This window comes from Myotis daubentonii, chromosome 9 (assembly GCF_963259705.1).
Source record: "Myotis daubentonii chromosome 9, mMyoDau2.1, whole genome shotgun sequence".
Classification (NCBI taxonomy): domain Eukaryota; kingdom Metazoa; phylum Chordata; class Mammalia; order Chiroptera; family Vespertilionidae; genus Myotis; species Myotis daubentonii.
In genome coordinates, this window is record NC_081848.1 from 81,883,989 (window position 1) to 81,909,739 (window position 25,751).

General features: G+C 58.6%; 5 protein-coding genes across 9 annotated transcripts; 1 reads left to right on the top strand and 4 right to left on the bottom strand.

Moving 5' to 3' along the window:
• Nucleotides 1-1,271: 1,271 nt before the first annotated feature.
• PRDX5 (peroxiredoxin 5) lies at nucleotides 1,272-4,120 on the bottom strand. The gene is made up of 6 exons (XM_059710254.1): nucleotides 3,892-4,120; nucleotides 2,529-2,663; nucleotides 1,923-2,054; nucleotides 1,812-1,850; nucleotides 1,593-1,654; nucleotides 1,272-1,502 (listed from the first exon to the last, which is right to left on the bottom strand). The coding sequence occupies exons 1-6, from the start codon at nucleotides 4,054-4,056 to the stop codon at nucleotides 1,397-1,399; spliced, it is 639 nt and encodes a 212-aa protein (XP_059566237.1). The 5' UTR covers nucleotides 4,057-4,120; the 3' UTR covers nucleotides 1,272-1,396.
• Nucleotides 4,121-4,338: 218 nt separating this feature from the next.
• TRMT112 (tRNA methyltransferase activator subunit 11-2) lies at nucleotides 4,339-5,621 on the top strand. The gene is made up of 4 exons (XM_059710255.1): nucleotides 4,339-4,898; nucleotides 4,993-5,094; nucleotides 5,173-5,262; nucleotides 5,349-5,621. Exons 1-4 carry the CDS (start codon nucleotides 4,821-4,823, stop codon nucleotides 5,454-5,456), a joined length of 378 nt encoding a protein of 125 aa, XP_059566238.1. The 5' UTR covers nucleotides 4,339-4,820; the 3' UTR covers nucleotides 5,457-5,621.
• ESRRA (estrogen related receptor alpha) lies at nucleotides 5,572-14,779 on the bottom strand. Of its 5 annotated transcripts, none has more exons than XM_059710252.1 (7): nucleotides 14,665-14,779; nucleotides 12,159-12,495; nucleotides 8,242-8,358; nucleotides 7,951-8,079; nucleotides 7,383-7,550; nucleotides 7,017-7,286; nucleotides 5,572-6,610 (listed from the first exon to the last, which is right to left on the bottom strand). In XM_059710252.1, exons 2-7 carry the CDS (start codon nucleotides 12,481-12,483, stop codon nucleotides 6,351-6,353), a joined length of 1,269 nt encoding a protein of 422 aa, XP_059566235.1. In that variant the 5' UTR covers nucleotides 12,484-12,495; nucleotides 14,665-14,779; the 3' UTR covers nucleotides 5,572-6,350. The 5 variants fall into 5 exon arrangements, with proteins under 5 accessions (XP_059566235.1, XP_059566230.1, XP_059566234.1 ...); XM_059710247.1 differs by lacking the exon at nucleotides 14,665-14,779 and adding an exon at nucleotides 13,957-14,174; XM_059710251.1 differs by lacking the exon at nucleotides 14,665-14,779 and adding an exon at nucleotides 13,404-13,426.
• An 88-nt stretch (nucleotides 14,780-14,867) lies between these two features.
• CATSPERZ (catsper channel auxiliary subunit zeta) lies at nucleotides 14,868-17,823 on the bottom strand (the record flags this gene model as incomplete). The annotated part of the gene is made up of 4 exons (XM_059710914.1): nucleotides 14,868-15,092; nucleotides 15,826-15,892; nucleotides 16,089-16,168; nucleotides 17,451-17,823. Coding segments are annotated over 4 exons (630 nt in total), but the record flags the coding sequence as incomplete, so codon positions are not given.
• KCNK4 (potassium two pore domain channel subfamily K member 4) lies at nucleotides 17,817-25,484 on the bottom strand. The gene is made up of 5 exons (XM_059710256.1): nucleotides 25,041-25,484; nucleotides 21,774-21,897; nucleotides 21,148-21,645; nucleotides 20,530-20,669; nucleotides 17,817-19,903 (listed from the first exon to the last, which is right to left on the bottom strand). Exons 1-5 carry the CDS (start codon nucleotides 25,227-25,229, stop codon nucleotides 19,520-19,522), a joined length of 1,335 nt encoding a protein of 444 aa, XP_059566239.1. The 5' UTR covers nucleotides 25,230-25,484; the 3' UTR covers nucleotides 17,817-19,519.
• Between the last annotated feature and the right edge of the window lie 267 nt (nucleotides 25,485-25,751).

Below are 25,751 nucleotides of genomic sequence, written 5' to 3' on the forward strand. Positions count from 1 at the left end.
GCAGCACGAGGGGAGTAAAGGTGGACACACAGGCACACCTCACCTACTGCCCTTCACAGAGGGTGCATTTTTTACAGATTGAAGATAAGACCCTCTACCAGCGAAAAGATTAGGCCTCGCTTTATTAGGGTGGTTGAGAACCAACCGGTGTGACCGAGGCACGCCCATACATCACCCTCCAGAGAGCTCTCCGTCCCCCTGAGGGACAAGGAAGAGGTGCCTGGATCCAGCCCCCAGGCATCTAGGACTAGATCACCATCTCAGACCAACCCAGAGGCAAGCATGCAGGACCTGTTCTTCTCAAGAATGTGCTTCTAACTCGAAGAAACCTGAACTTTTATTTCCTCGGAACTCTGGGTATTGCCTAGTTGTGTTTCTGGTTTGCAAACCCTAAGACCTTTGAATAAATCTTCATCATTTATTTCTAGTTAAAACCTCCTGATTTCATCTACGCTCCGTCAACATGTCCCACAGAATTATGTTGAGGATTTTTACTACACCTGAACTGCCCCCGACCCTACACCCCGCCCCGCCCCCCGCCTTAGGCTGTGAGCTCCCAACACAGCAGGGGCCTAATAATCCTGCTTGCTGCTAAGCACAGGGCTTCCCGGGGACAAAAGGCAAAGGCCCAGGAGCAGGGCCTGCAGAAGGCAACAGCCCAGCCCCCTATCCCGCTGGCCTCCCTGATCCCCAGCCGCTCACAGTACACCCACCACTGGTCAGGCCTTACCACCATCTTCTCCCCTTCCCGGCTCACCTAGTCTCCTCTTCCAGGGAGCCCCCCTGGACTGAACCAGCACTGCCTCTACTGATGAAGCCTTCTGCTAGTCAGATGGTCCCAAGGTGCCTTCCTGGGGAGGGTTCAACAGTCTGAAAAGATGGTGGGGCTGGGGCATGACCCAGGTTGGGGGGTGCCTAGAGCCAAAGTTCCTAGCCTAGAGTTTATGGTCTAAATGAGATCAACCGGCACCCAGAGATCAAACGCAGAAGTCTGGGTATAAGCCAAGTGCTCGTCTGCCTAGGTCTTTCCAGATATGCCCCCTCTGCAGTCCGCTCCTTCCCTTGCTCTTCAGAACACTGGCCCTTCCTCTGCTCGCAGACTGTTGCTTCATAACTCCTCCTCCGAGAGGCCTTCCCTCACTACCTCCTAAAGTAAGTCAAGGTCGCCTCTCTCAGTCCCCCTTCAGTCCCCGCCCACCACCCTCACAGCTATGACTGTCATGAGGCCTGGGCCACAGCAAATCAGCAACTCAAAATCCAGGAGACAGACGTGAACCAGAAGTGTTTATTGCAGAAATCTGGCCAAGCCTTCAACTTGGTGGCCCAGCTGACGCTGGACTGGGCCTCTGCCCCTGGCTGGGCAGGCGTCAGAGGGAGTAGGTCTGGGCCCAGCGCCTCAGAGCTGCGAGAGGATGTTGGGGGCCAGGCTGCAGGTGAGGCCTGTGCCATCTGGCTCCACATTGAGGGACTTCACTACACCATCCTCTATCACCATGGAGAACCTGCCAGAAAGACGGCAGGGCCCGTTACCACGGCCGGGCCTGGAGGCTGGGAATGGAGAGGGAGGGTGGCAGGGAACCTCCCACTTTTACCTCTTGAGCCGTCGATTCCCAAAGAGGGACACCAACGAATCGTCCAGTAACAAATCTGTCTCCTAAGAAGAGAGGCGGAAACAAGGGTCAGGAACCCCAGGAAGAGCCAAGCTCCCCAGCTGCGCCCCACACTGGTCCTGACCCTCCAAATCCCTGCTTCCAAGGCCTGGCAGAGGGACCCCGGTCCAGCTGCAGGGGTGGGGTGGGGGCTGCACTCACCTTCCCAAAGGCCCCCGTGGGGTCCGCCAGAAGCCGAATCTAAAGAGAAAGTGAAGGTCACAGGAAAATCTCCTGCCCGGCCCCTGGCCGCCTGCAGGACCCACACCTCACCTTGCCTTCCGTGTTGTGGGCTCGTCCCCACTCTTCAGTCACGAAGACATCGTTAACACTCAGACAGGCCACCACCTGGGCGCCCTTGGCCTTCAGGGCCCCAGCCTGCTCCACAAAGCCCGGCAGGTGAGTCTGGGGAGGGAAACAAAGGCTCAGCAGAGGAACAGCTGCCTCCACTCCTTGGTCTAGCCTCCGCCTCCGGGTTCCTCACTGTCCTGCTCCAACACCTTCCATCAGACAGTGAGCACTGGGTGAGCCGCGGCTGCTTTCAGCCTGGGCCACTGGGGAGCTTGGGTCCATACTTAAGATTTCTGTGGTCAAGACCGCGAATTCCTGCAGGCACAGTGATGTCTCCTTTACCCAGGTACCTTCCATCGTGCCCGTCATCCAGCAGGATCAACAAGAGGGGCTGGGTTTCACTGTCATGCCCTTTCTCCTGCATTCCTGGGACCACTACCTCTCACAGCCTCTGTCTGTTTTCTGAGCGCTCTGATATCACCTGCACGCACTGCTGCAAGCTGCCCCGGGACAACACGGAGGGCGATGAAGGATGCAAACGTGCGCACACGTTCCCAGCTGCTGAGCCCCAGAAGGGCAGGGCCTCACCTTGGAACAACCAGGGGTAAAGGCTCCAGGGACTCCAAACAGCACCCCCTTCTTGCCCTTGAACAGCTCCGCCAGGTTCACCTTGTTCCCGGGCTGCCCCTCAAATACCTCCACCGACGGGATGGCATCTCCCACCTAGAGGGCAGGACACAAGTGAAGGGTCAGGGCGGGGGGACTCGCAGGGAGGCCGAGGGAAGGGCAGCAAACCAAGAGCCGGGGCACCGAGGGCCGGGAAGCCAGGCCTGGTGACGCCAGGGGTGACTCAGGGCAGGATGTCCAAACCTGTCAGCGCTTCCAGGGGCCCCTCCCTCCTAGTTACCCCACATCCTCCAGGTTTCAAGTTGGCCCTATTCCTCTTTGAGGGCCTGTTGGTAACAACAGAAAGAGGGAGAGAAGGCCTCCGAGGTGTTGCAAGGAGTTGCGCAAACAAACTGCTGCCTGGGTTACAGGAAAGAAAGAAGTGGGATAACTGGGCAGAGGAGGAGGGGCAGGGGGCTGCATGGGGGGGTGGGGGGGGAGGCTGAAAAATGGAGGGAGAGGATCCTGGCCCATAGGGGAACTAAGATGAGAAGGGCAGAAGGTAGGAAAGGTTTGGTTGTTCTTTTTTTTGGGGGGGGGGAGCAGTTCAGGGGATAAAAAAGGCGATCTCTAGAAGGGAAGGGTCAGCCTACCTGGGAGTGTGTGAGGGCTTCAGGGGCAGGAGGGAGACAGAAGGGAGGGAAAGTCGGGGTTGGGATAGGATGAAGCAGCGGAGGAGGAGGTCTCAGAAGAGTGGGGGGCGGGGGGCAGGGGGTAGTTCCAAGGAGCTGGGGCTGGTTCAGGATGAAAGCGACACCTCGGCTAAAGCTGGAATTAGCTGCGGGTGGAGTGGGACGGGGAGGCATGGCAGGGTTCTAAGAGACAACACGTTTCAGAAGATGGGGTGAGAGGGGCCCAATAATCATGATAAAGCGAGCAGGAGGGTACAGGGGGTTGTGGATGGGGTGGAAAGGGGTCCCTGGCGCAGAGGGGTCCCAGGAGGCGGGGGAGGCCGCGGTACCCCATCGCCTGATAAGGGTGGAGCCCCCATCGCAGGGTGTCCGGTGAATGCGGGAGAGAAGGCTCGGGAGCCTCGGGGGCAGTCTCGGGAGATGGTGCGCGAAACCCTTAAAACTGGAGAGGACGGTGGGGTTCGCTGAGGGGATGTGGGGGACAGAGGCGGAGGAGCCTCCGGGGCGGCGGAGAGAGGTCCCCAGGGCAGGGAAAGGGGGCGGCCGGGAGGGTTGGGGGCTGGGCCACTGCCTTCAGCGGGACGGAGGGCCTCGGAGAGAAGGAGGGAGGGGGGAGAGGCGGTCAGGCCTGGCCGGACTGGGCCAGCGGTCACCTTGATCGGGGCCATAGCGACAGCGGCGCTTCTGAAACCGCGGGCTCGGCGGAGCGTCCCCTCTAGGCCTCCTTCCACGCACCCTCCGCCTCCGGCTGCTGCCGCACAACGGACGGCGACCGCGCGAGCGAGCACCGAGCCCGAGAGACGGCCCAGGATGCACATCCCGGTCGGCCCCACACCTGGTATTGAGGCCACAACAGCCCTGCACCGCCCCTGCACCGCCCCCGCTCCCGCCCCCGCCCCCGCCCCCGCCCCCGCCCCCGAGCGGCAGCGAGAGGCCGGGCCTGGATCGCCGTGCCGCAGCGGAACCTGCAAAAGGCGGGGCCTCAGGCCGCCGCGTGGGGGGCCGCCTCCACAGTGCGGGCGGGGCGGGCATTGGGGCGGAGCTGGCAGGACGGGCTTATTTGCATTTGGGGCTGGACAGGTGGGCGGAGCCTTCGGCAGCGGGTGCCTTATTTGCATACGAGGAGGGGCGACGTGGTTTAGACGCGCCTAAGTAACGGACTGGGGCGGGGTGACCGTTCCTTAACCGAAAGCGAGGGGCAGGCGCCAACGGTTCCGGGCACCGATGGTTCCGGGCGCCAACGGCTCCACGCTTATTTCGCATTCAACGAAGGCCCCGCATTGCGACTTTCTTCCGTACGACAGCACTGCACATGATCTGTAGCGAGTGGAGGTTTGGCTCAGTCTAAACCACCGGGCCGGCCCGAGGCAACCTCCGCCGGGATGCTTCCGGTAGCCACGCGGGACGCGAGGAAGCCTTGGCAGGACCTTCGCTGCCGCGAGCACCAGAAGTTCCAGCAACTTCGGCCGCTTCCGCTCCTCCCGGCCCTGCAATAGGATAGGGAGCGGGGCGGCCCCGGAAGTGACGCAGCGGAGTGCCTGTCTCCTTCCGGTTCCGGCCGGCGAAAGAGTGTTGGAGCGACATGAAGCTGCTTACCCACAATTTGCTGAGCTCGCACGTGCGAGGGGTGGGACCCCGTGGATTCCCGCTGCGTCTCGAGGTACCGCACGGGGGACGCTCGGGCGCCGGTTTCCCGGGAGGGATAGGGGAACCAGGCTCGGATCCCTGCCCAACCGAACCCCTCCGCCCTGCAGGCTACCGAGGTCCGCGTCATCCCGGTGGAGTTCAACCCGGACTTCGTGGCTCGGATGATACCCAAAGTGGAGTGGGCGGCGCTTTTGGAGGCGGCCGATCACGTGAGGGCCATCCCCCAGCCCTTTGCCCCTGGCCAGGGTTGGGGGTGCCCAGAGGTAATTTAGGCCTCTTGCCCACAGTTGCGTCTGGCCGAGGTGCCCAAAGGGCCGACTCAGGGGTATGAGCAAGATGAGACGTTTCTGAGGAAGATGCACCACGTGCTGCTGGAGGTGAGGCTCGGCTGTCACCTGCTTCCTGGCTGCACAGCCATAACCCGGAGGCTGCCAGTGCTCAGCTCTCCCCCGCTTCCCCGCAGGTGGAGGTGGTGGAGGGCACCCTGCAGTGCCCAGAGTCTGGACGTGTGTTCCCTATCACCCGCGGAATCCCCAACATGCTGCTCAATGAGGAGGAAACCGAGACTTAATCGTGCCAGGCGTTCGTTTTTCATACTGTGACCGTGTGTGTTTTTATGTATATCCTGTCGGTTAGTTTTGTCACGTGTATTCCCAGCTCTTGACCCAGTGACACGCCACACAGTGTTCTTGAGCTCGATATATATTTTTTTCTCATTAAAGGTTCAAAACCAAAAGCGGTTTCTCTTTGCAACAAATATACATTAAAATAGAGTCTCTGTACAGCCAAGGGCTCTGGGCCCTGGCTTGCCCCATGTCCCTGCGCCTCCCTGGCCAAACCCAAAAATAAATATAGTGTTATTGCTCTGCAGGGCATAGAGGCAGTGCTCTCCCTACCTCCTGAGGAGCCTGGGTGGGAGCTGATGGGGGACCCTGGCCACCCCAGGGGTCCAGGGGCTGGAGCCTGCTTGGAGTTATTGCTTCAAGGGGTGGGGGGGCAGAATGCCCAATGCAAATGATGAGAGGAGCCAAGGGGGCAGGGGCCTTTGCTCTCCACATTTCCCTCTGCTCTGGAGAGGGGGTCGGATTAAGCAGCAGCAAAAGCATCACCCATTGGGAGACTGTGGCCTCCACTCCCTTCCCTCCCTGAGATCAGGCGTCTGCCCCCCTCCCCCACACATCCCCTGCAGCCCCCTATGGCTTCCACAGCACCCCCTGCACTCTGGGGGCACCTTATGGCTTGCAAGGGGCAGCACTGTGCCCAGAGCCTGGGCACATGTGTTCCCAGCTTCTAACACCCCCGAAGAAGGGGGAGGGGAGGGCGTGGGCCTGCTCCCAGGGACTGATGGTATTGCCTTGGCCCTGCCAGCAGGCTGTGGCACTGTCGACCCCAGCTCTGTCCCCTTGGGGCTGACCCCATGCTGGGCGGGTCCTGCCAGCACCCCCACCCATGCCCACCCCTTGCCTCAGTCCATCATGGCCTCGAGCATCTCCAAGAACAACTTGTGCATGGGCACCTTGCCCTCCAGCTTCACCCCATAGAAATGGGCCAGCACTTTGCCCGCTGTCTGGCGGAGGAGTGGTAGTGTAAGCAGCAGCCTGCCTGCCCGCCGCCTCTCAGCACCCCCTCCGGGGCCCGCCCGGCCTGCTTCATACTCCAGCAGGGCCTCATGGAGGGCTTCTCGCAGCTGCTCCACAGCCTCAGCATCTTCAATGTGCACAGAGTCTGCAAGGAGTGGGAGAGAGCTGTTGACATGGACCACCTCCAGGAAGGAGAGAGCCCGCCTCTGCTTGGGCACTGAGGGATGGAGCCTACACAGGAGCCAGACACAGATTTGTTGATTGACTGACTGAGGCAACACTCACTGCTGGTGCCCGCACCCTTTCTCAACTAGGGTGCCCTCTTGTCCCCCCTACTCCCCTCCCACTCAGTGGTTCACCTTTCCAGTAAGTATGGCACTAGGGTTCAAAGTCCTAGGTGCAGTTCCTGGCCTGCGCTTGCCTTGCTTAGTGGCTTTCAGCAAGTCACTGTTCTTTCCCATGCCTATTTCCTTGTCTGCAAAATGGGACTGTGCCACCGTTAGAGTAATGGAGGGCCTTCTGGAGACTTGCCAGGACCTACCCAGACTCACCTGAGTTGGCAAGGGCCAGGGCCTTCAGCAGGACATACTCCTCCCGCTCCAGCCGCAGCGCCTGCAATCGCCGCACTAGCTGCAGCAGGGCAGCCCCGAGTTCGCCCAGGCCAGCTGCTCGCGCCCCCTCTTCATCCAGGACCAGGTCCTCAGCGAAGGCCAGCTCGTCCTGCAGCGGCAGCGAGCGCTGGGCCACACCCAGCACCAGTACCTCCATCCATACGCTCTGCAGTACTGACATCTGGTCCGACAGGGACAGTGACGAGAAGCCTGGAGGACCATGGGGAGCACACCTGGCTGAGCAGGTGCACCAGAGCCAGGCCTGGCTGGCCTACCCAAGGGAGCCCGCATCCCCTGGCCCTTTACCTGGGATGCTCTTGGCCCAGCTGATGGTGACCACAATCTCTCGGTCAAAGAGGTCACAGAGGGTGGCTACAGCTGGGAGGTGTCCGTCAGGGCCCGCTGGGTCGGGCATGGCATACAGCTTCTCAGGCTCTACCACCAGCAGGTGGGACACCAGTGCATTCACTGGGGCTGCAGTGACAGTTGGAAGAGGCACTGGAATTCATCACTTTGCAGGCCCTTTGGAGTCAAACATCTCCCAGAGTCAGTCCCCCCGTGGCTTTCCTCCGCAGCCACTGGTCATCAGGCTCAGACACCTTTCTCCAGGAAGGGCTCTGCCTAACTCCCAGGGCAGTCAGTCTGTTGTGAACAGGTTCCGAGTGTTAGGAAACCTTTCCCTGTTCCCAGCTGCACTACTCGGGGCTGACAGAAAAAGGTCTTTTGGGGGGACATGGATAAGTGAATAGATGAAGGGAAAAGTGGGGTCCCAGTGCCCAAAATAACTACTATCCTCAGTGAACGACACCGGATAGGCCTCTCGCGTCCTAGCCCAATCCCGACCCTAGAGCTCCAAGAACCCACAGACTCTCACCTGTCTTCCGAGGGCCTCCAGCTACTGCCAGGGGTCCGGCCGGGAAGGGGCCTGGGAAGGGCAGTGGATCCACCTCCGGTCGCCGCTTGTACTTCTGTCGCCCACCCCGGACACGGTCCAGACGTACCCCTTGAATTGTAGGACAGGGCTGTGGCCTAGAGGCTGGGGATGGCTTGCTCTACAGAGCCCTCCTGCCCAATCCATTCCACCAGAACGTCTCAGGCTTTGCCCTCTCCAGCCCCATGCGCCCAGCTCCCCCGACCCCTGCCAAGGCTCCTTCCCAGTACTCACCTTCTTTGAGCATGCCCACCCGCAGGCACTTGGTGAAGCGACAGGCCTGGCAGGCCTTGCGTCTCCGCTTGGTGATCTCACACTCGTTGGAAGCCGGACAGCTGTACTCGATGCTCCCTGCCAGGAAGAGGCAGGGCTCCAGTGGCGGCCTCCCAGGGCCTGGAGGAGGCCCAGCAGACAGGAGAGCCCTGACTCCCCGGGCAAGCACAGGTCTGGGGAGAGCAGGAGTGCCGTGAGTGGGGCAGGGAAGCCCGGGGCAGTGAGGAGAATGGCTGCTGAGCTGGGGGCCCCTGTCTGGGCAAAAGAAGGGCTGGGACCAGGGGAGTCAGGCTGCATCTGCCCAAGCCTCTTGTCAAGCCACATCTCTGGGCGCTCCTGCCCTCATTTGCTCTCTTCAAGGCTTACAATGGCCTCTCCATTGCTGCCTCTAATGGGCAATTCTCATCTTCATCTTCCATGGCCTAAAGGAGTATCTAACACCTCCTAGGTGCTGGGAGCCAATGGTCAGAAGGCTGAATAGGGCTTTGATATTCAGAAGGCTGAACATCTGCATGTTATTACCTGCTGCTGACTTGATGGCCGAAGGCAACCCCCCTAACCTGACACTTTCACTGTTTACCAAACATTGCCTTTGATGTGCCTGTTTGCATTCCTAAAAGGCAGTTGTGTATCCTAGTGAATGAAAAGGGGATGGGCGCGGAGACTCAGTGGAGCTCAGTCACTTGAACTAAGTTCACATCTGACTTCCCCCATAATTCCCAAATTTATATTTCTTGTCTTGTGTATTAATTTGCGCATCGGCCCTTTCTCCAGGCCTTTGAACCCAGGCCGCGGGGGCCGTGGCATCACACCTAGGAACTCTGAAACACTTCTCTTCTTTTGCTGTTAGGACACACTCCTGGCTTTCATCCCACCTCAGTGGCCACTTTGTGGTCTCTGCACCTCCCTGTGCTCCTTCCACTGAGGAACCTCAGGGCTGCCCTCAGACCTCATCGCCACTGACTCATTCCCATGCTGATCGTACCTAAGTCCTGGGCTTTCACATTTCTATCTCCTGCCTAGACCTGCCTAAACGCTCGACCCACATCCCACTGCCTCCTCGACACCTTGCATGTCTGTCTAGAAGGCCACACAAACCTAACCTGTCCTAAAGGGAGCCCAGGATGTACCCCTCCAAAACCTGCAACTCCATCCGTCAGCGGCTCACGCAGACACCTGGGAGACATCTCTCATTCTGTCTCCCACCCCAAATCCAACCCATCAACTGATCCTGGTGGGCTTTACCTCCCAACATGGCCTCCTCCTCTGCCCTTGCCTGTTTCAGTTACTCTCGACAGGACAGCCAGAGGCACCTTATTAAGCCTAAGTTAGATCCTGTCCCTCCCCTGCTCAAAGCCCTCCAGTGATTTCCCTTCTGAGTAAAAGCCCAGTGCGCCCTGCGGCCTCAGGCCTGCACCCCTGCTCCTCACCCCTCTGACCTCTTCCTCCTCGTACTCTGTACTCTGTTCTGGCTCCAGGCCCCTAACTCAGCTCAGGGCCCACCGCTCCCTTTCTCCTTCCCTGGCCACCTGCGAGGGGTGAGGAGGGTGCCACATGGCCCCTCTGTGGACATCTCTGGTGCTTGCCGCTGCTGGGTAGTTTCTCATCAGCTCTCCACACCATCGACTATGCTGCCTATGTACCTATCTTCTCTATCATCTGTCTCCTGACTTTAGTGTGAGCTCCATGGGGGCCAGGACTGTCCCCGTGAGAGGAAAGGCCTGGCACTTAGTGGGCACTCCTAACTGGTGCATGACAGCAACCCTCCCAACCTCGCAGGACTACTTCAAGGGCTGAATGACACAACCAGCCAATATGCCCTTAGCATGTTTCTGCTACACCCTACCCAGGCTTCCACTCTCAGCTCAAGACACCTCCCCAGGGAAGCCCTCCAGAGCTCCAGACCCAGTCAGGTTCCTTTTTTTTTTTTTTTAATGTTTTTTAATCTTTTTTAAAAATATATATATTTTTATCAATTTCAGAGAGGAAGGGAGAGAGAGAGTGAGACAAAAACATCAATGATGAGAGAGAATCATAGATCGGCTGCCTCCTGCACGCCCCATACTGGGGATCGAGCCCACGACCTGGTCATGTGCCCTGACTGGGAATCGAACCATGACCTCCTGGTTCATAGGTCGACACTCAACCACTGAGCCACGCCGGCCGGGCCCCAGCCAGGTTCCTTGGTACACGCCCTGCTCCTAGCTCTTCAGCACTCACACGGCTGTACTATAACAACTGTGTGCAACTCATTGTTCCCGCTCCCCTCTGCTAGAGTGTAAAGTGTTTGAGCACCCGCAGTCCTGCCTACGTCCCCATGTCTGGAACAGTGACCAGGGCAGCAAAGCACAGGTCTGTCAAGGCTCTGGCAGCTGCCTGGGGCCTATCCCGACACTTCCATATACCAACTGTGTGACCTTGAACAAGCCCTCGAAGCCTCAGTTTTCTCATCTGTAAAACTGGGGTGATAGAAACAGTACTTCTTATAAAGGTGAGTTGTGAGAATTCAAGGGGGGTAACTGAAGTGCCACATTTAGCATGGTTCCTAACACCTAAATATCAATAAGTGATTATTATTTATGGCTAGGGCTCAATAAATATTTGTCAACTGAATCAGCAGAGAATGGAGGGTCCCAGGGTGGGCAGGAGACGCCCGGATCTGAGCCTGTTGGCTCCCTGGGCTTCAGAGACAAAGGGAGCACAGAGGTTTTAGACCCATGGGTGCTGGCAATGGCCAAGTCAAAATGGCTGTATGTCACAATCATTCGCGAGGCACCTGTCCAAAGTTCAGTTATTAGTAATAAGCAGAGGCAGCAGTCTGGCTTTTAAGAGCTCGACCCTGGACCGGAACTGACCCAAGTTCAAATCCTAGTTCTGCCATTTTCTGCCTTTAGGACTTGGACAAAGTTTTAAAAACCTCACTGGGCCTCAGTTACAATATTGCTGGCACCTTGTAGGTTGCCGTGGGGGTAACAGGTCATGAATGTACTCTAGAAATGTCCTCGAAAAATTATACATGTTATAGCCCCAAAGCAACCAGAGGTTTACATAAAAATATAACAGGCACAGCTCAAGTACTGCTTATTACCTCACCCCTTTGCTCACTCATATTTTCATATGCTTTCCTGAGTGAGAGAAACCCCCTGAGGACTATTAGCAGGATGCCTAATAGTCTTTTTTAAAGTTAGGTTCTGGCCCTAACCGGTTGGGCTCAGTGGATAGAGCGTCGGCCTGCGGACTGAAGGGTCCCAGGTTCGAGTCTGGTCAAGGGCATGTACCTTGGTTGCGGGCACATCCCCAGTAGGGGGTGTGCAGGAGGCAGCTGATCGATGTTTCTCTCTCATCGATCTTTCTAACTCTCTACCCCTCTCCCTTCCTCTCTGTAAAAAATCAATAATATATATATATGTGTGTATATTTTAAAAAATAAAAGATTATAAAGTTAGGTTCTGAAATAGGGTGTAGCTCCTCTCAGCTATAAAAACCTGTGCTGATGCTGTTTCAGGGGTGGGGAGTGGGGGTATTCTATGCTGGAGAGAAGCCAGGAGCTGCCAGAAGCAGGAACAAAGTTTAGGAGCAGGCAGAGGCTATCTCGAGTTTTTCAGAGCCACTGTGGACGGTGCTGGGCCTGTCACACCCAGAAACGAAGCAAGGAGACATCCTGAGTCCTCGCCCACATCCCACCTCCAATCTTTCAACACATCCTGGTGGCTCTAACTTTTAAGGGGAAGCGCATTCATCGGAGGTAAGAGGGCTGGGAGTACCGGGCTGCCAACCCCGAGTGGTAGTCTGGGGGTCTAGTGCCCCTCAGCAGAGCACCAATTGGGTAGTGCCAGGCCCAGAGGGCAAAGGGCACAGAAGTGGGGATAGGGGCTCACCCTGGATGGTCCTCTTGAAGAAGGCTTTGCAGGCCTCACAGGACGCCACACCATAGTGGTAGCCCGAGGCCACATCTCCACAGACCAGGCACAGGCGTTTAGGCAGGGAGCTGAGCACCAGCTTCCCACCACCCTGCTCACCAGGCCCAGCCCCCTCCCCATCCTCCTCTTCCTTGTGGCCTGGAAGGTGGCGAGCGGGAGCTGGGCCAGGGGCCAGGGCTACAGGGGGCTCGGCCTCGGTCTCCGAGGAACCCTTTGGGCTGTCTGGGCTGGCTGGTTCTGCCTTGATGTAGAGAGGCTCAATGCCCACCACCTGGCTGGACATGGCGCTGGTCACCTGTGGGGAGAAACCTGTCAGGTCACAGGGAGGTGCTGGGATGGGGGATGGAGAGACACCCTGCCACCCTGGTTGCCCAACCCCAGGCCTGGGGCCAGGCTTCCAGTATCAGTGAGGGGGAAGGAGGAGGTACAGAGTCCAAGGAAGGGCTGCCCATGAAAAGGCCCCCCTCCCCCTCCCCCAGTTGTTGCCATGGGAATAGAGTCTCCAGAGCCTCCAGGGCCAGTAACTGACAGCAAGTCGGTCCCATTTAGGAACCTGCAGGAGACTTAGAAACCCCCTACTCCTACCCAGGCGCGGGGGGGGGGGGGGGGGGGGGGGCAGGGTAACCTTGGCCCCAGGCGACCTTCAACTCCATCTGGAATCCTCAACTAGAAATGGGATACCCTCTCCATTTTCTCCAGACAGGGACCTCGCTCTCCCTCTCACCTGTGCTTCCCCCATTCAAGAGCGTAAACAGAGGTACACAAACCCAAGGGCAGGGGGATGTGCTCCCACACGTGTGTTCACACCCTCACACACTCCCACTCACCTGCGTTCTCAGGTGTCCTGCATGCTCATTCACACGGGGCCTTTCCCAAGCCCCGTTCTCATTCATGCTCGCTCACTCCTCCCAAGTGCATACCTCATCAACAAAACGCACTCAAGACTCATAATCACACACTCACTCTTACACGCTCCCCCTGCCCCCAACGCGAACAGGCACAGACCCTCGTGGAAACACATTCAGATCTTTCACACCTGACACACTGCCCCCTCCTGTCCCAGCAAGCCCACTCCAAGGCACACCAACCGGCGCGGCTCCACCTCCTTGCACATCCCCCCACACCCCACCCGCCAGCACGCTCACTCGGCTGCCGCAGAGTCCTCCACCTCCGGGGCGCCCCGCCCCCCCAACCCGTGCACACCTACGGGAAGTTGCCTAAAGTTGCAGCGTTCTCCTCCCCCTCCGCCCGCGGGGGACCTCTATCAGGTTATCAGGAAGTGAATGGGGAGTGCCAAGGAGGAGGAAGTTCTACCCTGCCGGTGCGATGACCTTTGACCCAGAGAGGAGGGTGGCCCCAGGCCCCTACGAGCGCCCCCACGTGGTCTTCAAAGCCCCTTCCCCGACAGGGAACCCTCCCCATCTTCCACCCCGGCCCGCCCCTGGGACTTAGCGAGCTCCAGGGCCGGACTGAACCTGCCCTAGGACTGGATCCGAGGCCCAAGCCCGACCCTGGCATAGGACCCGCAGCCGGAGCCCACGCCGGCCCCTGCCCCAGGCCGGCACACTCAGACCGGGACGGCAGATCCCGCCGGGACCCTGACCTCGTCTGCTTCTCCACCGGGTCCCGACCGAGACCCCGGCCGGTCCCGGAGCCGGACCCGCCTGGAGCCCGCCCCCGCCCGCCTCCCTGCTCACACATGGCCCCCGCCCCCTCCCGCCCACCTCCCCAGCCGCGGTCCCCTCCGCCCCCGGACCTGGGGCTCCGGCTGGGCGGGCGGGCAGGCATGGGGGCCGAGCAGCCCGGAGCGCCGGGGTAAGCCGGGGGCCGCTGGCGGCCCCTCCTCCGCCGCCTCCTCGGACCGCGCCGCCCCGCCGCGCCGCGTCCCCTCACTCGGCGGCGCCGCCGGCGGCTTGTAGGACACAAAAGGACATCGCGGCCGCTTCCTACTCCGCTTCCTCCAGCTGACAGCGGGGGCGGGGCCGGCCGTGCGCATGCAAAGCAGGGGGCGGGGCCTGGCGCCCTATGCTAATCAGACAAGTGGAGAAGGCAGCGCCTCGGTGCCGGGACGAGTCGGGAAGAGCCGGCGAAGCCGGCGGGCGGGCTTTGGCGAGGTCCCGCCCCGTCGCCGCCAGCCACGGCGGCGCACTCGCGCACGGGCCTCCGAGGGGGCGTGACCAGGGGAGACGCGAAGTGGCTCGGGTGGGGGTGGGGCCAAGAACGCTTTTACGAAACGGAGGAGGCGGGGCGCGCTGTGCGCGAGAGGAGTGGGCGAAGGCGCCCCGAGAGACCACGGACACATGTAAATGAGAGGCCTGACTAGCGGAGAAGCGAATCTGCATATGCATGAGGGGCGGGGCCTAGCTTGGAAGGCAAGTGCTGCCCACTTTCCCTTTTTCCCTTCCCCCCCCCCCAGATAACACCGTCGGGGCCCTTGGACCGCAGGCCCAACATCCCCTCAAACCTGCGGAATCCGGGATGGGAGCTGCAGACCTACCACATGCAAGAAGTCCTGGATCTCGAGTCCCGGGAAGGCGGAGCTGATATGGCCCCAACAGAGAACGCTCAAGGTCACTGCGGTGACCGAGTGAAGGTCATGGGGAAAGGCGGGGCCACGTGCGTCCGCCTCACGCAGGCAGCCACGCACTGACTCACAGACCTTGCACAGACTTTTATTTCTCTAGGGTTCAAATTCCACATGGATAGGGTCGTGTTTGGGTCTCCGCGCAGGACCGGGGCCGGGGCTGGAGGTGGGCAGTCACTCGAGCCTGAGGCGGTGCTCTCAGGGCTCCGGGACTTGTTGCCTCCCGTTCCGCTGCTTCTCGAGATCCTCGATTTGTCCCTGCAGCTGATGGGTCAGAAAGTGATCCTTGCCGAAGGCCGAGCGGTAGCCTGGAGGAGAGAGCTCCGCTCAGGGCAGTTGGAGGGGCGTTGCCTGCCCGGCAGCGGGTGCCACCTGTGTGGTTGGAGGCAGGACGGGTGGCTTGGGTTGACAGGCGCTCTCAGGGCTCCGGGCTGTGTCAGTTTGGGGAACTTTGGATCTCCGAGGCGCTGGGCCCTGCCGGTTTCGTTGCCAGTCCTGTGCTCCAAATAGGTGGGGGATGCGGAGCAGGACTGGATATGGAGGTGGGGGATGGATGAGAGCAAGAGTAAAGAAAATGTTGCCGGCCTGATCTTGGACAGCGGCAGTTTTTTGGACACCTTCTGGAGCACTCACCGTTAGCCATTAGCCAGTCCCTACCCCTCATTCCATAAACGGGACAAGCCAGGGGAGGTTTACCCAAACCATCTACTGTCCAAAGGCTCTTCACACCAATCAGGGAAGGGACTGAGGCCGCACAGAGACTCATCCCCACTGGGCAGATGGAGAAATCGCCTTAGGAAAGCCCTCAGCTAGAGGGGGGCAGCACTTAAACTGGAGCCCAGCCCCTCACATTGGCCCCATGGTTTCCCCACTGGTCTCCCTTGTCCTGTCCCCCAACTTTTTGCTTTCTCTGGGGCTCTTATAATATTTGTGAGTGGTCAGAGAATCTGACAAGGCAGTCACATCCTGAAAATCCACTGCCAGGGGCTCAAACCCTGCAAAATCCCCTATGGGCTCCTGGGAGCTGGGGGAGGGACTCACTCCGGCGGGCTTTGGTGAGGATTTCCAGAGCTTCGTTCACCATGAGTTCCATCAGGGGCAGTGGCAGCTGAAGAGGCAGCAAGAGGCTTGATGTCCAAGGGACCCCAGCTGCCCACAGCTGAAATGCCCCACCTGCAGCCCAAGACGCCCAACCAAGCTGCCTGCCCCTCCACCCTACAGACCACCCACCCGCTTCATCTGTAAACCCCAACTTGCCCATTCCCCACCCCACTGAAATCCCCAGTCTCCCTGGCGCCTCTAACCCTGTCCTGCTGCTCCACCCAGTAGGCTCGGTGGTGCATGTGCTTCAAGATATTGACAGATGACACCGAGGAATCCAATTCTGGGAGAAGAGAAAAGAGACATCAGTCATCTGCAGGCTGCTGGGTCTTTCTGGAACAGAGGAGCTGTATGGGCTGGCCTCTGGCAGGGATGGTGGCCTTCAGAGAGCAGCTCCAGGTGCCACCGTCGCAGGAAACGGCATGGGACAGTGGTTTCCAGACCTGGGCTTTATTATCTCACCCACCAAGGTTCTAGTTCTGGCTGCCCCACTGTGTGACACTTAGAGCCAGCGACTGAAACTTTCTGACCTTCAGATTCTTCATCTGTAAAATGGGGTAATAAGAATAACCCCTGGCCCTGGCCGGGTAGCTCAGTTGGTTAGAGCATCATCCCAATACATCAAGATTGTGGGTTCAATCCCTGGTCAGGGCACATACAAGAATCAACCAATGAAACAAGTCAGTATTTCTCTCTCTCTCTCTCTCTCTCTCTCTCTCTCTCTCTCTCTCTCTGTCTCTCTCAAATCAATAATATTTTTCAAATGAATAATTAAAAAAAAAAAAAAAAAGAAGAGCCTGGTCATTGTGGCTCAGTGGTTGAGTGTCGACCCATGAACCAGCAGCACATGCCCGGGTTGTGGGCTCGAAACTCAGGAGGGGACATGCAGGAAGCAGCCAATCACCATTGATGTTTCCATCCCACTTTCCCTCTCCCTCCTTCTCTCTGAAATCAATAAAAACATATTTTAAAAGGAAGGAATATAAAAAGAATAACCCCTTATGGAGGTGATGAAATTTAAAGGTGATCATACTGGTACAAGGGAAGCCCGATGCCTGCACACCACAAGAGCTCGATCAGTGGCCGTCATTATAATGCTATCAGTTCCAATTATCTGATGAAGCGCTGGGGGGGAGGGGGGGGGCGGGGGAGAGAGAGAAATCCCCCAAAAGTGACCAGCATGAAGTAGGTACTTAAAAATCGTCACCAATGACTAAATAAATGACAGGCACCTCCTCAACCCTCGAAAACCCACGATAAGAAATTAACTCCTTCCTCTCAACTCTGCTGGTGATTCCATTAAAAGCACGGTCCTAAGGACACACGGCCGCCTCTCCGGGACCCGGTGTGGCCTGGCCACAGGAGCGTGTCTGGTGCCTTCCCAGCAGGGGGCGCTCCAAGAATGTCTGGCTTATTAAGCGTGAAAGATTAGCCCAGGCGCCCCGCTCAGGGAACCCTAGAAACTTGGATCCTACAGCTTCCCCGCATTTTACACCAACAGACATTGAGGTCCTGGCCAGCCCCCTGCCCTGTGGGCGCCCACAGCGGGATGAAGCCACACTGACCCCCGGAATCCTGGACCCCTTCTACATGGGTTTTCTGGAAGCTGCTGGGGCTCTGCTCCTGCTCCAAGGCGTGGCCATCGAGTTCCCCCTGCGTGATGCCGCCTTTCTTTGTGTCATCCCGTTTTTCCCAGGCTCTCTCAGGGTAGGTCTTCCGTCTGTACCGCTGGCCAGACTTGCTCCTGGAGCTGCTGTCCTCCTGGTCAGAGTCCTCATAGACGTTCGTCAGCACGTTCAGCTTGGGCTGCGACAGCGTGGCCTTGGTCCACAGATTCCGGATGTCACTCTTCGAGCTTGACTTGACTGAGTCATTGGGACTCAAAGACTTGGCCCTCGCCTGTGGACCACACACAACAAGGAAAGCCCAGCACACCTGTCAGAATGGCTATCATCAAGAAATCAACAAACAATGAGTGTTGGCGTGTTGGTGAGGATGTGGAGAAGAGGGAACCCTCGTGCACTGTTGGTGGGAATGCAGATTGGTGCAGCCACTGTGGAAAACATTATGGAATTACCTCCAAAAATTAGCAATGGAGCTACCTTATGACCCAGCAATTCCACTTCTTGGAATATATCCAAATAAACCCAAAACACTACTTCGAAAGAATATATGCACCCCTATGTTCATTGCAGCGTTATTTACAATAGCCAGGGTTTGGAAGCAGCACGTATGAGGGGATAAAAAAGCTGTGGTACATGTACACAATGGAATACTACTTGGCCGTTAAAAAGGGGGAGGGAATCTTACCATTAGCCACAGCATGGATCAACCTGGAGAGCATTATGCTAAATGAAATAAGCCAGTCAGAGAAAGACAAGCACCATATGATTTCATTCATATGTGTAATCTAATAAACAAAATAAACTAATAAACAAAATACAGATTGATTCATAGAGAACAGACTGACAGCTGGGGCGGGCGGGGGGGGGGGGGAGCTCAGGGCTGGGTGAAAAAGGTGAAGGATTAAGCAAAAGCAACAACAACAACAAAACTCATAGACACCTACAACAGTCTGGTGATTACCAGCGGGAAAGGGGCGGAGGCAGTAGGAGAGGGTATAGGAGGGACAAACGGTGATGGAAGGAGACTTAATACAAGTATACAGGTTTCAGGCGTACAGATCCTGTATTATAGAATTGTACACCTGAAATCTATATACTTTTATTAACCAATATCACCCCAATAAAATCAATTAAAAAGAAAAAAAAACAAACAAACAAGGAAAGCCGAGGGTCGCGGGGAGTTGGGGAGGGAGAAAAGCAGGCTGGGGCAGCCACGTGGGGTCTGTTGGGAGCTGGGGGGTGGGGGGCGTGAGAGGACAGCCAGGGCCCACGTTGAATGAGTCTGGGGGCTGACAGGATGAGGGGCCCAGGAAGAGTTCTTACTTTGAGAGGCTTTTCCTCCATGGTTCTGCCCCAACGGACCCAGTCGCCACAGGCCTCGCGGATGGCGGGGGGCGGGGGGAGGGTTGCGCTCCGGGAAGGGGGAGGGGCGGGGTCGCGTTCTGGAATGGCGAGGAGGGTCTCGTGCAGGAAGTGGTCAAGCTGCAGCCCCCCACACTTGACACAATTATTTCTCCCCCTACCCACCCCCGCACCCCTAAGGCTGCGCTGGCGTTGGAGACGCACAGCCCATCTGGCAGGTTCCGTAACGCGCCCCTGTTTGCTGGCCTCCACGCAGCGACGCGGGCCGATCACGGCGGAGGGTGCCGCTCCCTGCCCGACCCGACGTGGGTGCCGAGAGTCACGGAAGCCTGACTCGCCAGGGAGCGCCCCGACGCCAGCACTCGCGCCCTGGGAGCGCGCCGCCCGCAGCGGTGGACTTTTTCCTTTATTGATGCGGGCTCTGAGGCTCAGCTGGGAGGCGTGGGGGACGGTCCGGCCCGGACAGGAGGCGGGGACCCTTGGGGGCTGGAGATGAACGGAGGGAGGAGGGGCCAGGAGCCGGGGTGCCAGGCACGCCACCTGGCCTGCCCCCAGGCTGCAGGCAGGTCGCACAGGCGCTTCGATCAACCAGGCAACGCATGCAGGGGACGAGCCAGAACGCAGCCTCTGGGGCCGGCGCTCCTGCCCTACACGGGCACGTCTTTGTCCCGGAGGCGCCCGGGGCCGCGGGGCCGCGCGGGCTTCCTGGCGGGGTGCGGGGCGCGGCGGCGACCCCGGGGCGCGCGGGGCACCACGCAGCCGCGCTCGCTCTGCGTGTCCGAGGACTCGTCGATGAAGGCCAGGTTCTCGCTGGGGTAATCCAGCGCGGAGGCCGAGGGCGCGGAGGCCGTGGGCGGGGAGGGCGGGGAGGGCGGGGAGGGCGGGGAGGCCTTCTCCGGGGGCGCGGGGGCCGGGGGCGAGAGCGGCCGCTCCTTCTCCTGCGGCGGCAGCGCCACGGACCCGCCTCGCTGGGTCACCCGCGCCGTCACCGTGCCGGTCCAGCTGGCGGCATGAGCCGTGAAGCCGCCCATCTGCGGGGCAGGGGTGCAGTCCTCAGCCCGGGGTCCTCCACCCCCCAGCTCCCCGGAGCCCGCCCTTCGCCAACCAGGCGTCGCTCCTCTCTTCCCCCCGGCCCTCCTGCCTCAGCCCGCCCCCCCCCCCCGCCCCCTCGCCCGCTGCACCATTTCGCCTCCTTCATCGCCGAAGCGCCCCCTTATGCGGGGTTCTTCTAGAAACCCCCCGGTTTATCCCAGCTGTCCCTCCTGGGCCCCCAGAGACCTTCGAGCGCCCCTGCCGGCATCGACGAGTGGTGTGACAAAACACAGGTCGTATTAAGTCCGAATTCCAGACAATAAATGAAATTGTAGTGTAAGTATGTCCCGTGCTCTATGTGAGACATACTTACACTGAAATGTTATTTGCTGCTTATCTGAATGCACCTTTAACTGCGCTGCCTGCATTGTATTTGGGTAAATCTGGCAGCCCTATCCACGAGAACACAGGTGGAGTCGCCTGCACCCCTGTCCCCGGCTGGTGCATATGGGGGCACACTCAGTCCCTGCCCACACTCTGGAAGGGAGGCAGGGGGTGCCAAACCACTGCTCGGGTGCAGCGCGGGCGGGCGTCAGGGCGCAGGCGCGGCACCCGGGGCGCCTACCTCTGCGCGCGTGCGGCGGAACACCACCCGCAGCCAGTTCCCGATGGTGGTGAGCACCGAGGCGAAGTAGGCCAGGCCGAGCAGGATCCAGAACCACACCAGCGGCTGATAGGCTGCGTGGGTCTGGTTGGGGTTGGCGCCTGGGATACCAGGGGAGAGCAGACAGGAGGTGGTGTGGGGCCAGCTTTGAGCTGGGAAGCCACTGCTTCACGGCCCCTCCCCAGCTCAGTGAGGGGTCCGTCTCTCCCAGGACAGCGGGTTTGTGCGTGTGTGAATGCATGCAACCTGAGCGTGCATGACCTGCAGGCGTGCAAGAGAAGAGCATGTGAGTGGGCGTGCTCACGTGCAAGAGTGGGAGCATGTGTGGGAGCATGAGCACCTTCACATACGTGTGAACATGCATGGAGGCGCAGGCATGCAAGAATGTAAGTGTGCACGAGGTGTTGCATCCGTGCAGCAATGTGAGGGTGCATCCCAAGCACGGATATAGGGGGCGGGGCCATCCCGTTTGCGCGCACAAACACCACATGTGGAATATGGAGGGAGAACTAAGAGGGCAGGACCCCTGGGGAGGAATAGCATGGGCCGGAAAGTACAGCACAAGAAAGGCGGCCTCACCGGCCACATAGTCCCCGAACCCCACGGTGGTGAGCGTCACCACCACGAAGTATATGGCCTCGAGCTTGCTCCAGCCCTCCGTGTAGCAGAACACGAACATGGGGGTGATGACAAAGAGCAGGCAGCCAATCACCAGGAAGAGAAACGCCGACAAGATTCGCACCAGCTCCTTGGGCACGTGCCACTTCTGCAGGGAGGGCAATAGGTAGGACCCAGGAGTCGCCCAAACCTCCACTCTCACACCCCACACCCCTTCCTCCGGGAGCCTGTGGGAGGCTCCTGTCATCTCGGTAGAAAAGGTGTCCTGAGCCCGACACAAATGGGTGGAGCAGCTCACCAGGAAGATAGCTTCAATGTGCCCGATGCCGTGGCGCAGGGCAGAGCCCAGCCGGTCCCCGACCCCTGCCAGCAGGATCCCGAACAGTGGGATCCCCACCAGAGCATAGATGATGGAGAAGGTGCGACCGGCATCTGAGCGCAGGGCTGCATTGCCATAGCCTGGGCAGAGGGGCCGAGCAGGAGATCTAGGGGCTGCCTGGCACCTCCCTATCGCCCCCTGCACCTTCCCCCTAGAGAAAGCCCAGCCACTCCTCGCCCCCCTCCACATGCCCGGTCCCCTCCCCCACCGATGGTGGTGATGATGGTGCCTGAGAAAAAGAAGGCGCCGCTCAGGTCCCAGGCTGAGTAGTTGCTGTGACTGGTTGCGTTGATGTCAGGGTTTGCACCCCCTCCCAGGGCATCCGCCACCTCCTGCAGGACAAGGCACAGAAGGAGCCTTAGTCCTTCCCTCCGGTCCCAGCCACCCCCTGGCCCTCCCAGCTCTCCTTCCCTCTGGCCTTCCCGAAGGCAGGCCCTTGGAACACATATTGCAATTGGGGTGACCCCATGTTGTCTGACCTCCACATTGTTTTAGAAACATTTATCTGCCCCCTAATTTCACACAACAGATTTTCCGTTTTACAGTGGTGCTGCGTGAACATGGCTAAGTCTCTGTGCCTTTGTTTCTACATCTGCCGACCGGGGGTGAGGCTAACAGCACCTACCACATCAACTCCTTGTGAAGAGTTAAAGCACTCACAGCAAAGGAAGCGCCGTGTGTCCCCACGCAGTGACCGTGCCTCGTGACTTCCCGCTTCCCCAGACGCCCCCACGCCCACTCCCCTCCGAAGCTGCATCTGAGTCCCTTGCCTTAGAAGCTGTGATGAAAGTTGGGGACCCTCCCTCCAGGCAGGTTCATATACCATCAACATTTTCACCCCATTTTTGTAGACTGGTGGACACACGAACCCTTGCCCACCTGCTGAAGTCCTGCGCTACATCGTACAGTGATGGCGAACAATTTCTCTATGTGACACGGCACTAGAGTTAAGTTAGGGTTTTTCAAAATGCTGACACGCCGAGCTCAAAAGGTTCACCATCACTGACATAGTAGGTGCTCAGCAAACACGATTAAATTAATGCAATGGCCCTGCGTCCGTCCCTGTTGCCAGGCAGGGCAGAGTCTGTGTTTTGAGAGTGCCCGCCCCATGTGACAGAGGTCGCAGCACAATGAGGAGGGGGTGCGATGGGGCCCTTCCCCAAGGCGCACAGAGCCGAGCACAAAGGCAGGGAGTGAGATCGCATCTCTCTCCTCCTTAGCAAGAGGCCTTCCAGTTAACTGTCCTGCACTGGGGCCCCACATCCTCCACAGCTCCCTGCGTCTGCAGCACCGAGCCCCGCTTTATGCGGCTTTGCAATCTGGCTCCCACCTCCCCTTCCCAGTCCTCTCTCCCGGGGCTCCCATTTGGGAACCTAAGTTAAAGTGACCTTAACCCCAAATTTCTGAGATGATCTCATTTCCTGTCATAATAATTTTTTTAATAAAGCCAAGAAGTGAAATATATGATTTAAAGTGATTTAATATTTATTTTGCAACACTTTCCTGGTAAATTCACTACTTAAGGGGAGAAAAACGCTTTGTCATCCTGTGTGTTCTAATTTTTGTTTCAAATGACAAGGCATCTGCTAAATCTGAGTTCTACAGCCATTTATTCACTTCTTCCTTCATCCCAGCTCCACGCCTTTGCCGTGCTGGTCTCCTGCCTGTAGTCCCTTGCAACCCAACCACACATCTCTACATTCCACCCATCTTGCCCGCCTCATCTCAGCTACCAGCTCTTCCCAGCGGCCCCCAGCACCTTGCCAGGGCCCAGCCTGCAACAGGCGGTTAACAAAGAAGGAAGTGAGGAAGGTGGCTTTCCCACTGAACTCTATAGTGATCTGTCCACGGAGCTGTCCTCTTGCCCACATGTGACATCCTCTAGGACACAGCTTGCACCTGTCCCGCCCCAACGTCCATCTCCCTGCTCACTGTGGTGTCTAGCACAGCGCCTAGTTCACAGCAGGGCATGACTGCTGCATGGCTAATTGTGGAAAAGAAATAGAGCAGCTGCTGCCCACCCTTCTAGCTTCTGCCCTTCCTTCGCTCTGTTTTATTCAGGAAAAAAGGTAACTCCATTGTGAAGATAAAATAGGTCAGATTCCCTCCCTCCCTCTGCCCTGTGGTCTGGTCAGGCCTCTCTGAGCCTCTCTCTTTCTCTCACTATTCTAGATGCATCAGAGACAAGGTCAGGCTGCCTGGGCCCGCCCCACCATCATCTCTGCTCTGGTCCTGCCACAATGGGAATCTGCAGGAGCACAGAGGCCTCCAGGCTGATGGCTCCTCCCTCCCAAAGAACAGACAGGGAAAGAGGAGTAATCTCTACCAAAGTAATAAACACTCATTTATCAAAGTTAAATCTTAGATTTTTAATAAGATAGTGACTCAGAAATCAGAGGAAGCCATAGAGCTGTGGCCTGACAGTCCCCCAGAAGATAAGCCCGCACTTTAGTCCCTGGCCGGGTCCCTGGCTGCCTCCCTTCCAACCTCTACAGCAGTGGTTCTCAACCTTCCTAATGCCGCGACCCTTTCATACAGTTCCTCATGTTGTGGTGACCCCCAACCATAAAATGATTTTCGTTGCTACTTCATAACTGCAATTTTGCTACTGTTATGAATCGTCATGTCAATATCTGATATGCAGGATGTATTTTCATTGTTACAAATTGAACATAATGAAAGCATAGTGAGTAATCACAAAAACAGTATGTAATTATATATGTGTTTTCCGATGGTCTTAGGCGACCCCTGTGAAAGGGTCGTTCGACCCCCAAAGGGGTCGAGACTCACAGGTTGAGGAACGCTGCTCTACAGCATAAGCACGTGTCCTGGGAAAAGGGGTGTAAACCGCATTCACAGTGCACGCACAGGGGGAGGCGAGCCTGGAAGCCTCCAAACCACCTGCCCCTGCTTGTAGGTGCGCTTTTCCGGGGGAGGGCGCTCGCAGTGTCCCTGGGCGTCTCTGAGGTGTATGTGGCTCCAGGGACGTATAGGAGCCACTGCGGGGTTGGCCAGATTAGCAAATACAAATACCGCCAGGGACATAGTCATATTTAGAGACTATCCCTTGTTTAGCTGGAATTCACATTTACCTGGTGCCCTGACTTTTATCTGGTAACCCTAAACCAGTGAGTGAGACCCGTGACAATGTAGCCTATCTCATTGCTACAGCCATTTGCCCCTTCCTTCCTTCCTTCCTTCCTTCCTTCCTTCCTTCCTTCCTTCCTTCCTTCCTTCAGCCCCTCCACCGTCCAGGGCACAGTCCAACGCCAGGCACAGCGAGGCGAGCACGTGCCCCACACACATCACATTGAAAACAGAGACCTGCTCCCTGCCTCTGCCCGGCACCCCAGTTGCACCCAGCGCTCAGGGGGGCCAGTCTGGAAGCAGCACCCCAGCACACGGCCCCACGGGCATGCAGCTAGTGCCAGGGGGTCACGGGTGACCGCTAAAGGGGTTCTCGCCACCCACGCACCTTGATGAGGAGCCCCAGGTCCCCGTCGCTCACACATGGGTGGGTCCGCAGGAACTTCTCTTGGACTTCCCCCAGCTTCCTCTGGGCCTGCTGCTCCAGGGGCTGCTCCAGGGCCCGGAAGACCAGGGCCCCCAACACCAGGTAGAGCAGGACCAGCGCCAGCAGAGCCAGGAGTGTGGTGCTGCGCATGGCGTGCCCAGGGGCCCCGCCAGGTCCGCAGCCCGCGTGGGGAGGCCGGGCAGGCGGCTTCGGGAGGGCTGTGGTCACTGCGGGCAGAACCAGGGATCTCGGATCAATAACCTGGCCTGACAGCCCTCCTCCAGCCCCTACACACCCACGGGTGCTTGGAGCCTCCAGCTCTCCTGCCTCAGAGGACCTCTCCCTGCATCCCTGTGGCTGGACGGACACTTGGTACCAGGACACACCCGCGCCTCCCCCCAGTCCGGTCCCCCTTTACCTCCACTGCCCGGCCCTCGGGGCCCTCAGCCCCTGTCCGGGGCTTCTGGGTGCGAGAAGAGAAGAGGGCACCCGGAAGGGAAGAGGAGGGAGGAGAGCGGAAGAGGCAGGGGAGCAGGGAAATGCCGGAGGGTGGGGGTGCGGGTGGGGGTGGGGGCTCCGGGGCAGGCGTGGGAACTGGCCTTCCAGCAGGGGCCGAGCGCTGGGAGGCGCTGGCAGGAAAAGTGGGAGGAAAGCGGACCGCATGGGCGGGGG